Below are 17665 nucleotides of genomic sequence, written 5' to 3' on the forward strand. Positions count from 1 at the left end.
CTCTCTGCCTACTTGTAATCTCTGTCTGTCAAATAAATAAATAAAATCTTTAAAAAAATAAAATAGCATATATATTTTTAAGATTTAATAACTCAGAAATACCTAGAATACAAAATATATTATACAATTAACAAAGATATTTCTTAATAAAAAGAAAAACCATCTTTCTATTACTGTTTGCCACATTTTGAAATCAACCTTAAAGCTTATACAATTCCTAACATTTTGGGAAACAGCAGAATAGCAGCCAAGCAAATTTGGACCAATTTAATATCAGCTAAAAGAAATACGGCTCTATCAATCTTAGCAACAGTTATATCTCTCGAGTATAACTTTAAAAGACTTTCAAAGCTATATGCAGAATTTCACTTCACACAATTTCTGACTAAATGAATGGTAACAAAAATCAACCAAGGTAATAAGCCAATACCTGGATTTAGTGAGGCAGAGCCACAGAACTCCAGCAGACCAAACAGAGGCCTCACCTCACCCATCTTAATGACGAAATGTACATCCAAACACCAGGCCTGTCACGCCAGCTGTCAGCCCCGAGAAGCCCCGGCTACCTGATTAGGCACATGGCTACACAGTTTAATGGACACAACAGCTTCAGCCAAGAGTCAATTTCTTTTGAAAATGTGCATCTAAGAATCAGATAGCTTTCACTTCAAGGTAGAATCATAATTGAATGCATATCAACATGTCGCTGAAGACAAGAGAAATACTTTTTTTTTTCTTAATCTTGAAAGAACTGAAGGGCATTTTCTAAAACTTAAATGAAATTCAGTATTGTCCTTCTCACCCCCACACATCTCACACTAGAACTTAACATAAAAAGGAATCTTAATTTCCAGACCGCTTTAAAAAATCATCCCTTTCTTTAAAGTAAAAAAAAAATAAAAAGATAAACTTGATTACTACATCCAAACTCAAGCCAAAATATATTGTCTTTTTTTAAAAGATTTTATTTATTTATTTGACAGACAGAGATCACAAGTAGGCAGAGAGGCAGGCAGAGAGGAGAAAGCAGGCTCCCCAAGGAGAAGAGAGCCCAATGCAGGGCTCAATCCCAGTACCCTGGGATCATGACCTGAGCTGAAGGCAGAGGCTTTAACCCACTGAGCCACCCAGGAGCCCCTATTCTGTCTAATCTTGGGAGGCTTCATTCAATCCCAATTTCAAGGAAGGAATGATAAGGGTAACCATGTAAAAATATAATCCAAACTTTACAATTAAGATGTAAAAACCTTGACATTACTTTCATGATGAGCAATATTCTATTTCAATTGTCAAAGTTCTGAGGCACCTGGGTGGCTCAGTCAGTTTAAGTGTCTGCCTTCGGCTCAGGTCACGATCCCAGCATCCTGGGATCAGGCCTTGCATTGGGCTCTCTGCTCAGCGGGGAGCCTGTTTCTCCCTCTCCCTTTGTCCCTCTTCCCCCACCCCAGCTCATGCTCTCTGTGTGTGTCAAATAAATAAATAAAATCTTTTTTTTTTTTAATTGTCAAAGTTCACAAATGACCAATACATTCGCTTGGTCCTAGGAAATACCCTACTAATCATGGCTAAGTCTCACTGCATCTCAAAGAGGCACATACCATAGCATACAGAATACATTACTACTGTCAATACACATCCGAGTCATTTAGAGGGAGGACTCTGTTTACCCAAGCCACTGTCTTCTGGCTTTAAATTGAGTCTCAATCCACAGCAAAACATTCTTCACCATTCTAATGGTGACATGGGTTTGCTTTGATGACTGGTGTTGACAAAACAGACAAGTAAAATGATCCAATCAGACACACTAGAGAACGGCCCAAGGACCAAATCCAACCTTCTGCCTGTTCTGTATAGCCCTTAACTAAGAACAGTTTTTACAAAAACAAAAAATAAAACAAGACAAAACAAAGAAGCTATGCAAGAAGGACTATACCAAGTCCATAGAGCCTTTAATATTTACTTGCTGGACCTTTACAGAAAAAGTTTGCTGAAATAGTTTAGTAGCTGCATACAGAGCCCCTCAAATTCATTTTTTAAATACATCTTTCACGTTATTTGTGCTTAAAGAATTAACAATCAAATGTGAATTAAATTCAAGGCAACAATAAAATTAATATATTAAGTTCAAAGGGGAAAGAAGGAAAAAACAGAAAATACAATTTTTTTAAGTAATATAAAACTTTGTCAATAATTTTTCAAAATTCTTCAGTTTATATCTGTTATTTGTCCCTCATCCATCTGCTTACAGACACCCTCTGTGAACTCCATCTAATAACTAAGATGGTTTGCTTCTTAGTATGTGCACAAACTCTAAGCTGTACTTCCCAAAATTTTGCAAGCCTGTCAAATTCAGAAGTGTAATTTACCAGTCTTCACATCCAGGGGGTCTCCTCTCTGGGTGAGAGAACCACTGGAAATTTTCAAATTCTCTAACATAGTACTATCTACTTGTCACATTAGACATGCAGCAATAAATTCTCATTTCCATCTTTAATAAAGACTTTATTTATTTATTTGACAGAGAGAGAGAGATCACAAGTAGGCAGAACAGCAGGTGGGTGGGGGGAGCAGGCTCCCTGATGTGGGGCTCAATCCCAGGACCCTGAGTCCATGACCTGAGCCGAAGACAGAGGCTTAACCCACTGAGCCACCCAGGAGTCCCCTCATTTCCATCTTTAAGATCCTTCTAACTCTTGTGTAGTTAGCATAAATATAAAAAGTGATCCTATAGACTTATATTCAATTTGTGAACATCCCTATTTGAATCAGTAACTATTTTAAAGACCTAATTTTAAAGATTAAGAAAAAGAGAGAGAGAAAGCTCAGATATTCCTTACTACTTCCTTTCATCTCTAAAGGCAATTTCACACCTGAATCACCAAGTACTGCAACTGATAATATCCTAACCTTCTTTCTATTTCTTTGCTTTTTCATATTATAATAGTAGCATATGGTCATTATACAACATTTCAAAAATAGAGAAAACCACATTAGAACATAAAAAGGGGGGCACCTGTGTGGCTCAGTGTGTTAAGCCTCTGCTTTCGGCTCAGGTCATGATCCCAGGGTCTGGAGATGGGGCCCTGCATCAGGCTCTCTGCTCAGTAGGAAGCCTGCTTCCTCCTCTCTGACTACTTGTGATCTCTGTCTATCAAATAAATAAATAAAATCTTCAAAAAAAATAAAAAGAATATAAAAAAGGGACCCTTGGGTGGCTCAGTGGTTAAGCAAGCATCTGCCTTCAGGTCAGGTCTTGATCCTAGGATCCTGTGATCAGATCCCAAATTGGGGTCCCTGCTCAGCCTGCTTCTCCCTTTCTCTCTACCCCTCCCCCGTGCTTGTCTCACACGCATGTGTGCTGACAAATAAACAGAATCTTTAAAAAACAGACCAAAAAAAAAAAAAAAAAAGAACATAGAAATTACTCATAATTTCATCAACCAGAACACATAATGCTTTAACTCTTTCCAATATTTTTATATACAAATATGTTCATGTATATGCATTATATACACTCATACAAAATTAGAATTACAGTTGATGCTTTCATAACTAGCATATTTTCCCTTTATATCGTATCATCAGCATCTTTACCGTTTTGAAAATTCTTCAAGAACATAATTTCAATACTGTAGTCCCCCCATATCTGCATGGGATATGATCCAAGACCCGCCATGAATAGTGCCAAACCCTATTTATACTTTGTTTTTTCCTAACCATACATACCTATGATAAAGTTTTATACACTGGTACAAAAAGAGGTTAACAACAATAATAATAAAACAAGTATAACAATATACTGTAAAAAAAAAAAAAGCCATGTGAATGTGGGGTGTCTCTCTCTCTCTCAAAATATCTTACTGTACTGTACTCACACTTTCTGTGATGTGAGATGATGACATGTCTGGGTGATGAGATGAAGTAAGGTCAATGACAAAACCTAGTGACGTAGCATTAAGCTGTCACTGACCCTCTGATGACAGACCTCAAGAAGCAGCGTATGCTTCTGGGCCACAGTTGATCACAGGCAATTGAAACCATGGAAAGGGAAATCACGGATGAGGGGGAACAACTGTAGTCACAGAACACTGGATTATATGGCGATATCATAATTTACCTATTCTCACTACTCTTTGAAAGACAATTACGCACAGGCATCTTTAACTTCACCTCTGATTCTTCCTTCAGGATGATTCCTCAAAAGTAGAATTACTACACCAAAAGGTTCAAACCTTTTAAAGACCTTTAATATAAACTGCCTTAAAAACCTCCTCCAGAAATATACCAACTTGAGTCTGCCACGGGTGTTCGTTTCACATTGCATGTATGCAGGTATTTCCAAACCCCTCTTAAATGGGCTTTTTTTTTTTTTTTAAAGATTTTACTTATTAATTTGAGAGAGCGAGCAAGCAGGGGGAGGGGAAGAGGGGGAGAGAGAATGCAAGCTGTCTCCACACTCAGCACAGAGCCTGACATAGGACTCGACCCAACGGCCCTGAGACCACAACCCGCCCAAACCAAGAGTAAACGCTCAACTGACTGAGCCACCTAGATGTCCCTTGTATGGGCTCTAAGAAGCCCTTACAAGGCACTCTTGGAGTGAACTTTCATCCACTTAGTTTCATAATCAGAATCTGATCTCCACAATTTTGTAGGGTTCATTCTTTTATCTTTTCAAATTTCCTTTTTTTTTTTTTTTTAAAAAAGGGGGGGGAGGGCAAGAGGAGGTGGGGGGGGGGGGGGGGCGGTGCGGTGCAGAGGAAGAGAAAGAATCTCCAGCAGACACCATGCCCAGCATAAAGCCCAACAGGGGCTCTAACTAATGACCAGAGATCATGACCTGAGCTGAAATCAAGAGTCCTATGCTTAAGCCACTAAGCCACCCAGATATCCCAAATCTCTGTTTAAAAAAAATTATTTTAAGGTAATAACCCATAAGCTTATTGATCTTTAGTTATAAGTTCTGAGAAAACATATATGGAATAATTTTTAAACTTGAACAAACAATATTTATTTGTTACATTTAAACAAGTGTAAGTTAACACATAATGTTTTCTGAATTTCTTTTTTTTTTTTTTTTTTTTTTTTTAAGATTTTATTTATTTAGGGACGCCTGGGTGGCTCAGTTGGTTAAGCAGCTGCCTTCGGCTCAGGTCATGATCCCAGCGTCCTGGGATCGAGTCCCACATCGGGCTCCTTGCTCAGCGGGGAGCCTGCTTCTCCATCTGCCTCTGCCTGCCTGTACTTGCTCTCTCTCTCTCTCTGACAAATAAATACAATCTTAAAAAAAAAAAAAAGATTTTATTTATTTATTTGACAGACAGAGATCAAAGGTAGGCAGAGAGGCAGGCAGAGAGAGAGAGGAGTAAACAGGCTCCCTGCTGAGCAGAGAGCCCGATGCGGGGCTCGATCCCAGGACTCTGGGATCATGACCTGAGCCGAAGGCAGAGGCTTTAACCCACTGAGCCACCCAGGCACCCCTGTTTTCTGAATTTCTAATATGGTACTCCAGAATAGTCTCTTAAGACTCTGGTAAGCTTTTAAACTCCATTTCATCCCAATATTCACAATTTTTTAATCAATGTTTTCTTTACTGAGGAAAAGGAAACCTATGACCATGTAAATAACATATATGCTATTAATAATGTGAATATACATGATACAAGCCACTGTCCTTGTTATTTTTTTTCAAGGTTTATTGAGCGATAGCAAAGTGATAGTACAAAGCTCCTGAGGAGGGAGGGGACCCGAGAAGGTTGCCTGGTCCTCGTTATTTAGTATGACTATTTCATTAGAACTGTACATGGACACAGTTAATAAAAGTCCTGTAAGAGACCATCAGTGGCCATAATTTGAAGTCTTAAGAGTAATGAAAAATATATTCTATATAACACTGTAAATTTTACAAGTATTTAATTGCAAATTAGATATGTTCCAAAAGCTAGATCTATAAATAGAGTAACACGGGTATTTTTTTACTTTTCTTTCTCTGAATATATTCCTTAATGAGTGTTCAGTATCTATTAATAATATTAATGAAAAGGTACCAAAATAAGACATCTTGGGAAAAAAAAATAGGTTGGTTAGGCTATACCTAAAGAGAAAACTACTTATAAAAAATACATTTATGTCTCGGGGTGCCTGGGTGGCTCCGTGGATTAAGCCTCTGCCTTTGGCTCTGGTCATGATCTCAGGGTCCTGGGATGAAGCCCCGCATCGGGCTCTGTGCTCAGCAGGGAGCCTGCTTCCTCCTCCCCCTCTGCCTGCCTCTCTGCCTACTTGTGATCTCTGTCAAATAATAAAAATAAATTTAAAAATATATATATTTGTCTCATAACTATGGTTCAGTATTTAAGGCTTATTTCCATTTTATTGAAAATGTGGAATGCTACTACCAAATGACTTCATTACTATTTTCCTTCACTCAAACTTTCATTTTTTTAATCTTTTAAAATTTATTTTATTTATTTATGAGCGAGTGAGCATGCATCCAAGGGCAGGAGTGCAGAGGGAGAGCATCTCAAGCCAACTCTACACTGAGTGCAGAGTCCAATGCAAGGCTTGCTCTCACAGCTCCAAGACCATGCTGAGAGCCAAAATCAAGAGTCAGATGCTTAGGGACGCCTGGGTGGCTCAGTTGGTTGAGCAGCTGCCTTCGGCTCAGGTCATGATCCCAGCGTCCTGGAATCGGGTCCCACGTAGGGCTCCTCGCTTGGTGGGGAGCCTGCTTCTCCCTCTGCCTCTGCCTACCAGTCTGTCTACCTGTGCTCACACTCTCTCTCTCCCTCTCTCTCTCTAACAAATAAATAAATAAAATATTTAAAAAAAAAAAAAAAAAAAGAGTCAGATGCTTAACCAAGTGAGCCACGCAGGTGCCCCAAAATTTCATTGCTAAGATTACTTTTCCTATAATGACTCAAATAAGCTTTTGGTTTTTTGTTGTTCTAAGATTTTATTTATTCATTTGAGAGAGAACAAGCTACTACATTTGGTAGTAGCATTCCACTTTTTCAATAAAATGGAAATAAGCCTTAAATGAGCATGGAAGAGAGCACAAGCCAGAGGGAGAGGGAGAAGCAGGCTCCCCACTGAGCAGAGAGCCTGATACAGGGCTCAATCCCAAGACTCCGGGATCATGACCTAAGCCGAAGACAGCCGCTTAACCGACTGAGCCACCCAGGTGTCCCTCAAATAAGCTCTTGGATTTACCCTTGGTCTTCACCTGTGGCATATGGATAAAATGTAAAGTATGTTAAAGCATTTATAAGTGTCTCAAAAAGTATTTTACTATTAACAAATAGTTTTCCTGAAGATTTAATTCATTTCTTTTTTTTTTTTGAAATATTTTATTTATTTACTTGAGAGGGAGAGAACAGGAGTAAGAGTGAGCACACAAGCAGGGAGAGGGGCAGAGAGAGAGGGAGGAGCAGATTCCCCGCTGAGCTCCTAAGGAGCCTGATGCGTGACTCGATCCCAAGACCTCAGGATTATTACCCAAGCCCAAGGCAGAAGCCCAACATACTGAGCCACTAGGCGTCCCCAATCATTTCATTCATAAAATTACATTCCAAAATATGTAGTCTCTTTCAGTTTTTGTACATTTATTCAACAAATATTCACCGAGCCCACACTCTGACTATCATTAACAGAAAGCTCCTGTGCAGCAGGGACCGTATGTTTGCATCCCAGCACAGGGCAGTCTTGCAGAAATGAACTATATACTGTGCACTAGGGAGGCCGAGACGAACAGGACACAGCACTAAACAACAGCTATCAAATAACAACCGTTACTACCTCGCCTCACTTAGGCACATCTCCATTTTAAAAATAAAAAAATACCATCGAATGGGGAGGGGTTTCTTTGGAAACAAAGTGCTTCTGAAGTAACTTACTTGCTGACTTCTTTATACTGGGCTATCTCCTCAATATAAAGAAGGTCATGCAGCCGTGACTGATAGTTGGTCTTGGTCAACGATTTGTCTAAAACGGACTGGGTGAACAGCTGGTCAGCAGAGAGAGGAATTTGGTATCTGATAAGAAGGCTCTTCTCCAAATCAGTAGTTTCATTGGGTTCGAAATCTATAATAGTCTTAGAAGAAGAATCCCAACGCTTAGCTGTGGTTACTAGCTGTTGTTTTGCATGCATCAGGTATTCAAGATCTAAACGGAAACATAAAAACACATTTATAAAGGAACACAACATTAAAATTCCCAAATAATACATTACACGTTTTGGTAGGAGCATTTTATATGCTAGAGCTCATAATTCTTAAAAACAGAACAATACAAAAACCCATTTGACAGAGAATCTTCCCCGTATCAGAAATCTTTTGTCTAGCTTAACAAAATAACATAAATAGGAACCCATGTAAAAAAAAAAAAAAAAACACCTTTTTCTTTTAACATTAGGGTAGAATGTAACAAAAATAGTCATTAACATATTGAAAATACTGATTAACATTTAGAAATTCACTGACAGTCAAAAGAAATCTTAACTGCAGGATAAAGTCCTCCTGAGAGAAAATCTATCAGGTGACAAATCACTTTTCCCCTCCTACAACCAATACCTGCCCATGACAGCAAGACGAGATCAGAAAACTGTGTCTTTTCTTGCGTAGTAAAGTGCAGTGAAACTCTCTGAAAGTCAACTTATGACAAACAAATACCTTTTAGGAAATATTCATGTAAAAGTACTGCTAATTCCTCATTAAAAGATGAGAAGATGTAGCATTCAAATGCCATTTCAGAAAAATTCAGTTTAGCCTCAGTTACATTATACCGTTAAGTAGGACACAATGTCAAAATGAATGACTGTTCAAGTTCTGACATCTCTGGGAAAAAACTGTAGCACAGTACCAGCACAGGATGAAATTTATCGTAACATAGATTCTGAGCCCTAGGGAGACGCGCTCTGACTGCAGTGCGTGTGACATTTTCTATTTGGTGGAACATACATATCCCTGTAAATATGAAACGTAACTAAAAGGGGAAAAAGAAGTTGCCTGACTGACTCATTAGGCTGAGATCCAGTTTTAATGTAACATAATTGAAAAGATGGCTTCACAAATGAGGTTAAAATTTGGGACGATACAATAAGAAATTTAAAGAGACATCAGCTGGTCTTCAAAACACAAAAATAAATTACCCTGTACTATCTTTGCAATGAGAGAACAATACATAATTGCCATGTACGGCTTAGTGAGAGATTTTCCTATATTAAAATGTTATATATAAACTACAAACATATTAAGCATAATCATCCAAAAGACATTTCTCAATACTAGAAAACAGTTTATCTTAATATCTTAGTAAAGATTCAAATGCAAAGGACCCAATTTCTTGCCTTTGCTCCTTGAAAAGGTATTTCTAGATGCTACTTTTAATTATTTCTCAAAAGATAAAATAAATACAACCATAATCATCAAGTTTTAGGATGGCCTACATTCTTACAATACATTGGATGAGATGAGGATGGTGTTTTTGCAATAGCTTCAAAAGTAGAAGTTTCATAAAGTAAACTAACCATATTTTCTTCCTAAATCATCCAAAATGTGGACCCTGCTCTTTCGTTCATTAAATCATAGGTACAAAAAATATTTAAGCTACACAAATGCCAACATTTCTACGAGATCATACTATCACTAAAAATCAGATGATAATCATTGTCAAAAAACAAGGATGTACATAAAAATCTATTTTCCTTAATTCAAAAGTCAAGAGAAACAGCAATGGTATAGTATGACAAACCAAAAAACCAACTCTTTAAAAATAAAAACTAAACTCCATATACTCTCAAAGAATCACTGTAATAGGTAATAAAAGGATGTCCACTATTTGGAGATAGGGCAATTGTATTTCATAATTTTATTTTAAATAAGAAATTGAATCAGACTATGCCTTGATCAATATTATGTTCATTCATATTCTTTAAAAAGCCACTAATTATTTCTAACTGATTTTAATTTTAAGTAACTGGGATAATAAGAAACCGAAAATAATTGAGCTTTCCTTTTAAAAACATTTTTGTGTCACCTATTTAGTATGCAAAGCAAATTACACAGACAGTCATTCTACTCTGGACTACAAGTACTCAGTCTTTCCGGGAAAAGTGGCGTAAGAAACAGTGTTTTTCTCATCTTACCTAGACAGTGCCACGATTTCCACCCTGTTTTTATGAAATTATTAAAATTCGTGTCTCCAGCAGGTAGCACAATTTCAAAACAATTCCCAAACAATGTTAAATTTATTTTTAAGTGACTGTAAATATACCACAGGAGAGGGGAGGGTTCAAGGAACAGAAAGAAGAACCCTGAAAAACATCCAAGTGTGCCAACATCAAAAATTCCACAAATTACTGATCTCAGTCATAAACTCAGACATCAGAAATGAACTGTCGCCAGCAACTACTAAGGACATATTTTGCCAAAGCTACTGCTCTTTCCCTACTTCATCTGAACTGAGTCAAGCTTTTCTGCCTCCAACCCTCTGACTTTTAAGAAACAGTTTATTGGGCCTTTTCAAACACCCACCTAACTTCCAGTCCTTAAAGGTTCAGGTCTTCAGAGTCCCTGTTCAAAGACTTTTTTTCTTAAAGATTTATTTATTTTAGAGAGAGAAAAAGGGACTGAAAGAAAGGGAAAGGGAGAAGAGGGAGAGACAGAGAGCAGGGGAAGGTGGGGGAGAGAGAGAGAGAGAGAGAGAGAGAGAATCTCAAGCAGACTCCCCGCTGGGCACAGAGCTTGATGCAGGGCTCGATCCCACCACCCCGAGAGATCATGATCTGAGCCGAAATCCAAAGTTGGATGCTTAAATGACTGAGCCACCCAAGTACCCCTTAAAAGCCCCTTTGCAACTAGAGGAGGGAGAAGGGGTTCCCCATGGGTAACATTACGACTGGGCCTCGCTGCAACCACACCTCCAGCACGCGGCAGCGACTGCCAACGTCTGAACCACGCATGTGTGCTACTGGGGGCAGCTTGGCCAGTCCATCCCTAGAAAGTACTTTTTTTCAACCTAGATGAGGCTAACGTGAAAAACACTCTGCCAAGAAGACAAGTGGACAGGCTAAGGATCAATACTCAGAAAACCATGTATGGAGAGCTTAACACTGACTTACTTACCAACTCCTCCAGTAATAAATCCCAAAGCAAATCTGACAGAATTATAAACCTGTAGGACCTGTTACGCTGAGATGTGGTAGGCAGAAGCTATAAACATACTTTAAGAGAAATTCAGAAGAAAAAGTTAAAGATAATTAGAATATACCTAATTTTTTGAAGATAACATAAGGGAAGAGTTGCTACTTCCACAAACAGAATTCAAGCTTGGAATGCCTAAGCAGACACAAGACATGCTTCCCAACTTCCCTGGTCCTGCTGACTGAGAACAGCAATGCCCTCCTCATTCGGCCACATAGTTACTATTCTAACAAAGCATCCAAAGGGTTGATTTAGTTTTCTCTTGAAGAATATAATATAGCAGACTTGAAAACTATCCTTAACAGAACCTGGAGAGTAGACAAGAAAAAGTCAGGAGAAAAAAAAAAAAAAATCCAGTGTCTATGCGCCTAGCACAAGGGTGGATGTAGAAGCAGCGTGCGATAAATAAATGCACGTAAATACAGAATATATTCAGAACAGCTCTACTTATTAGGAATTAAAGAGAATGAGATGAAATGATTCTCAACTCTGAAATCGGAAGTAAACACTCTTCCTTAGGAAACATTTTGGTCATGTCTTTACAAGTCTGAACTGCCCAAAGTAACAAAAAAATTACAAATCTGAAAGTAATCCCAAACCATCCTTTCAGCTATCCATTTCAGTAACATTTCTTTCCCAAAAATTGCTACAGAGAAACAAGATTAGCATCTCTTAGCTTACCCATATTGTCTGTCCCTATCTTCCATCTCTTAAACCAAATAAAATTTAAAACAGCAAAATAACAGCATAGGAGTACTTCATTACTTTTTACATGCTTCTACTCAATATTTATCTTCTATTGACAAGTACAGGTTTTTTTAATCTATTTTTCTATGACTTTTCATACTATCAGCATCTATATCAATCCTGACAGAGCTACATCTATATATAACTGCCCTTAATTTACCACCAACTTTGGCATTTGGAGACAATTTTTAAGTCATACTAAATTTTAATGTAAATGTTAACATACACTGCTAGACTCAAAGGAGAGAAATGTGTACTACGGAGTTTTCAATTTTAAACATAAGAATTAATTTTCAACATGTAATTTCCAGATATTCAAAGCAGAATTCCAAATCAATTTTGCCAAGCAAAAACTTCCCATTACTCAAAGTCATAGGATAAAGTGTATAATGCAGTTCGCTTTCTAAGCAAGGGGACAACTCACTAACTTCCTTCTTTTGTAAATGGTCTCCCGTCATGTATTTCTGAGAGGCATGTCTTTAATTCACAGTAATTTTTTAGTGCATACAGTTTCTCTTGCTGAACATAAGCCTAACCTGAACCTTTCCCCAACAAGGAAAAAGCACTGGAAAAAACTGGAAAAAGCACTGGAAAAAAGCAAAGTTAAAGTCATACCTATTACCTGAACAGTTCGCAGAATTGTCATTTACAACTAAAACATGGCCTACAAACAGAAAAGGTTTGCATGCTTTAGATACTATGAAAACAGGGGTGCCTGGCTGTCTCTGTCAGGAGAGCCTATGACTCTTAATCTCAGGACTGTGAGTTCAAGCCCCACAGTAGGTGTGGAACCTACCTAAAATAAAAAATAAAATAAAAGTAAAGAAATAGGTATCATGAAAATTATACTTTAAAAAATGGGACACTTGGGTGGCTCAGTCGGTTAAGCATCCAACTGTTGGGTTTTGGTTCAGGTCCTGATCTCAAGGTTGTGAGATCAAGCCCCCACTGAGCTCCACACTCAGCAGGGAGTCTGCTTGATATTCTCTCTCCCTTTCCCTCTGCCCCTTCCCCCCACTTACACCTGTGCTCTAGATCACCCTCCCTCTCTAAAATAAATAAATAATTTAAAAAAAGAGAAAAGAGTAGGGAAAACACCAAAAAACTAAAAATTACCACAACCAGGTCAGCTAATGTCAGTAATGACCAGAAACATCAGCCCTAACGTCGCCTAGCTTGCCTAAACCTAAATTTAAGGTTTTCTGTCTATAATGTTCAAAATCTCCTATCGGAAAATACATTTTGTACATTCTATATAATTGTCTTCTTGTAATAATTGTTTTTCCTGGCTTTGAAGTACAAATTTCACTATGTGAAACTATTTTGTTTCCAAATTAGTTCAAGAAAATGTTTAATTTTTTTCAATTATTTTCTATGATGTAACTACTTAGAAGCAAAACCTTGTTTTTAGAAATAAGCAAAGATAACAAACTGCAAAGTGGCCACTAAACGGATATAAGGAACTATCACAAAAAGGGGGTAAGGCATCATATTAGTTCCAAATGGGAGGATAGCCTTGACTGTATTAATTCCTTCTACCATATCTGTATAAAATATAAAATCATTAGGTTTTCTTTTTTAAAAAATTTTGCTTATTTATTTGAGAGAGAGCAGAGAGCACAAGCAGAGAGGTGGGAAGACGGGCAGAGGGAGGGGCAGAATAAACTCCCTGCTGAGCAGGGAGCCTGATGCAGGACTCCATGCCGGGTCCCCAAGATCACGACCCAAGCTGAAGTCAGAAACTTAAACCACTGAGCCACCCAGGTGCCTCAAATTCATCAAATTTTCAAACTGATACATTAGAAACCAAAGAAATGGAACTCCCACACTCAAAACACGGGTCATCTTGGACAACTTCTCTTCCACAAACTTCTCTTGTATTCTCTTGCCAAGATCCACAGGTGCCATGGTTTGAAGGGCTCAGGTCTTCTCAGTCCCTCCTCTGCATGCACCCTAGCCCCATGCCTCCCTTTACTAAAAGAATTCTCCTTCTCTCTTCATTCTACTTACAAGCCAGGAATTATCCTAATCATGGCTCATGATAAAATCAACAGCTACCATTTACTGAATGCCTATTGTGTATCAGATACTGTACAGGGTTTATTTTCCATCTCACGGTGATCCTCTAAGATAGAATGTTCTAGGCCCACTTAATAGAGGTTTCCACATGAAACTCAGGAATGTCAAGTACCCTGCACAGGGTCATAAAAGTAATGAAAAAATCAAGATTCAGATCTAATTCTATTTGACTCTGAAGTCTATTCACTGCTCTTTTTCTCAAACTAGAAAACTACCACATACCTGAGGCAAAAGTAGTCAAAGTACCCTGAATCTCTCGAGCCCATGAGGGTGCCCTGAAATCCTCATCATCACCCCCTTCCCTCATCTGCCTTAATAGTATCATTTTCTCTTACTTTTAATTTTAATGCAACCTTGTAACGTATTATTTACTACACAGGCTTTCATCAACAAGATACAGGCTCTTGACAACACAAACTTCTTTCTATAGGAATATGAGTCACGAGTTACAAAACACCAATCTAAAAGCAAACTTTTCTAATACAACACACATGGAAGCCAAGAACGTCCTGAGAGCTACACTGGAAAGCGGGAAATAAGTGTTAATCTCTCTTCATGATTTTAAAAGGGTGCTTCCTAATAGTTCTCAAGTTCTAGTCTCTAAAAGCAATGCCCTCGCATGGGGTAGGCAAACCACAGCACGCAAGGTAACTCCAGCCTGCTGTCACTTTTAAAAATAAAGTTTTATTGGAGCACAGTCATGCCCATTTGCTTCCATATCAGCTACAGTGGTGCCGAGCGGAGTGGTTGCAACAAACACCATCTGCCTGGAAACATCTAAAAGACTATCTGATTTTTTGCAGAAAAAAATTGCCAAAGAGCTCCTATACTAACAAACATAAATTAAATATTCTTACTTTGTCAACTGTTTGGCTACAGGAATCAACATATTCTGATTCCAAAGGGTACTGAGAAGATGAAAAAACACAATACAACAGAATAAAAACAGGTATAAGGGATCAAAATAAGTAAGAAATAAGGTTTAAGTGAGGCTGAAATAAGTCTGGGTAATATTAGCACACACACTAGAAGGTAATGCCTAATTGTTCAATCTGGACCCAAATGTTGCTTTAACCTTACCAGCAGCTGAAGGAAAGAAGGAGACAAAACTAGTTCCACCTGCTCATTGTGTCCAAAAAATAAAATCCTAGCATTTGCTCATGAACAAAACTTCTAGGTTCTCATAAATGGGACATGGTGGTACAGAGCAAAAAACACCCTCCACAATATGGTTATGATCTACGTAATATGAAGTATCACACAAAGTGTTTGTTAAATAAATATTTAGTATTCTTTAAAAAAAAAAAAAAAGCACCTATAATCTAACCAAAAGCCAAAGAAATGCAGGGAAATGTGCCCTTTCCCTTGTCACGTTGGAGCTTGGCATAAAACTTAGCAACAGGCAGTAATGTAACTACGTACAAAGTAATTATCATCTTCTGTAGGTGTTTACATGTTGAAAGCAGGGCCCTCTTCCCAGGAACACAGAGCAGATCCTACTAAAGGCACCACAGCTCCTTTACCAGTGAATATATAAAACTAACCTATGAAATCTTCTACTGAGGGCTTTTCATTCAAAGATACCATACTAAAGTCAGCAAAGTTAACTGGAGACTCAGTCAGACATGCAAACAGACATTGGAGGTGTACTCACGATTACCACTGAAATAACGGTCTACCCAAATTAATACTGAAAGGTTTTATGGTGCTAAAATCATCTTACTTTAAAAACAAAGCTAGTAGACCAAAACAGACCTGATCATCTACTCATACAAATTGAAGGAAGCTCAAAGCAAGTTTGCCTGATGACTGCAGAGCAAACCAGGGCACAATGTGAACCATTCTAATCCCATTACACAGTAAATGAATCGATTGCTCTGGGATTTTTTTCCTTATTATTCTCTCTCTATCCATGGAATATTTAGGGGCCAATACATATCTTTTAATACTGCCATTATAGTGCCTTTTAATACATCGTATCAGGGGAAAAAAGTCTAAATATTACCTTCTGTAGAAGCTGCATCAATCATTACTCTTTGCATGAGTACTGGTTCCAATCCAAAGTCGAAAACTATGGTTTGGCGAAAAGTTCCAAATATTTCTGTGTTAAATGCTATCCCGACTTTATACACGTAATGATCTAATCCATTTTGGGCCATCTTTCCTCCTATCCATTCTTGACAGTTTTCTGGGACTTCTTGTGATACCTGGGTAGTACTATCTCCGGCAGATATTGCAATGATACTAAAATGAGGACGATGAGCATCATAAAGCAATGCTACACGATACAGCATTCTTGCAGGCTACAAGGAAGTTAAAATAATTCATTGAGTACAAGGGGGTGAAAAATCCAGCTGTATTTGGGCTCTTCAATGAAAATATTCCCATAAGGGACTTTTACTTTCCCATGCTTCTAAGAGACTATGTTAAAAGTACAAATTGTGTTTATAAGCCATTTAAGAAAAAAAATGAGAATGGTTAAAAAAAAATCAGTTGTTAAAATTATATATTTATGATGTCATTTATAACTCAGTAAAGCTGAAATTTTAAAAAATTATATATTTATGCTACATCTCTAGCCTTCCTACTCTTTCTAGGATATGCTCATCTTTCTTTGTGGCAAAAGCTCTATCACACGGTTAGATCACTGACCTCCAACTTTCCATACCTTTGGCCTAAAAAAGTTTTATCTCGGTTCAAGTAGGAAGACTTCATAAGAGAGCAGTTACCTCTGAAGGCACTGGATTGGGTTCAAGGCCAAAGCTAAATGTTCCCAGATTGTTCATCCCAAGATGCAGAAGCCACAGTGGAAGAAATGCCACCAAAAGGTACGCAGAACTTTTCCACTGCACACATTCACAGAAAAGTTTGACTCTGCTTCATTCTTAAATTTGTAATATTATATTCAAGACAGGAAGCACTGCAGAAAACGTCTCATATTAAGACCACATTATTACAGAATCTGTGACTTCATCAAATATAAAAACAAGATGTGACTGTTTAAATATCTTAGAACTGCCAGATTAAACAATTCAATTTGTAAATAGTCAATTATAAGCCATGAACCCCATCCTATGTTCCAACTTTGGAAGACAATATATCAAAGACCACTTTATCAAATTAGTAAATTAGCAAACATCTAAATATCTATAAAGATTTTTATCTCAAAACCTAAAAATATTATACCTTCAATGAACAAAGTTCAGAAATACACTTTAGCACAATACAGAACCTACTTAAGATGCACTTAGATTAAAACATTTTCAGTGCTCTAACACAGAGATTTAAAGGTCACAGAAAGCCTTAAGAAAATCGAAAAAAAAATTTACATTCTCTAATTAGCACAAAATTCATACCTTACAAGTAAGAGCAAAGGTCCATGTCTGGTGAGACTTTTTGGTGTTGACAGTGACCGACAGATCAGGATTATGCTCTACTTTTACTCCTTCTATACATTCACTAAGCTGAAAATAGAGAGCAATTAATGTTATATTTTTAGTTCCCAAAGCACAAACAAAAACTTTTGGCATGGTAAATAACTATCAACAGTAAAGATGTTGATGGAACTGTTTACAAAGTAAGATGCTTTTTATACATTAATTTTATAAGAACAAAATACAACAAAGCTTAGACAAGACATA

At 37.6% G+C, this 17665-nt stretch overlaps 1 protein-coding gene across 5 annotated transcripts in view; it reads right to left on the minus strand.

Annotated features, from left to right (window-relative positions):
• The window catches only part of HELZ (helicase with zinc finger), a 181622-nt gene that overhangs the window by 88040 nt on the left and 75917 nt on the right, over nt 1–17665 (minus strand). For all 5 annotated transcript variants that reach the window (XM_059380533.1, XM_059380534.1, XM_059380536.1 and 2 more), the window contains 3 exons: nt 17381–17488; nt 16030–16327; nt 7893–8160 (listed from right to left, as the gene is read on the minus strand). In XM_059380533.1, coding sequence (XP_059236516.1) covers nt 7893–8160; nt 16030–16327; nt 17381–17488 — 674 coding nt within the window. The remainder of the gene's footprint in view (nt 1–7892; nt 8161–16029; nt 16328–17380; nt 17489–17665) is intronic.

The sequence above is a fragment of the Mustela nigripes genome, chromosome 16 (assembly GCF_022355385.1).
Source record: "Mustela nigripes isolate SB6536 chromosome 16, MUSNIG.SB6536, whole genome shotgun sequence".
In the NCBI taxonomy this organism is placed as follows: Eukaryota; Metazoa; Chordata; class Mammalia; order Carnivora; family Mustelidae; genus Mustela; species Mustela nigripes.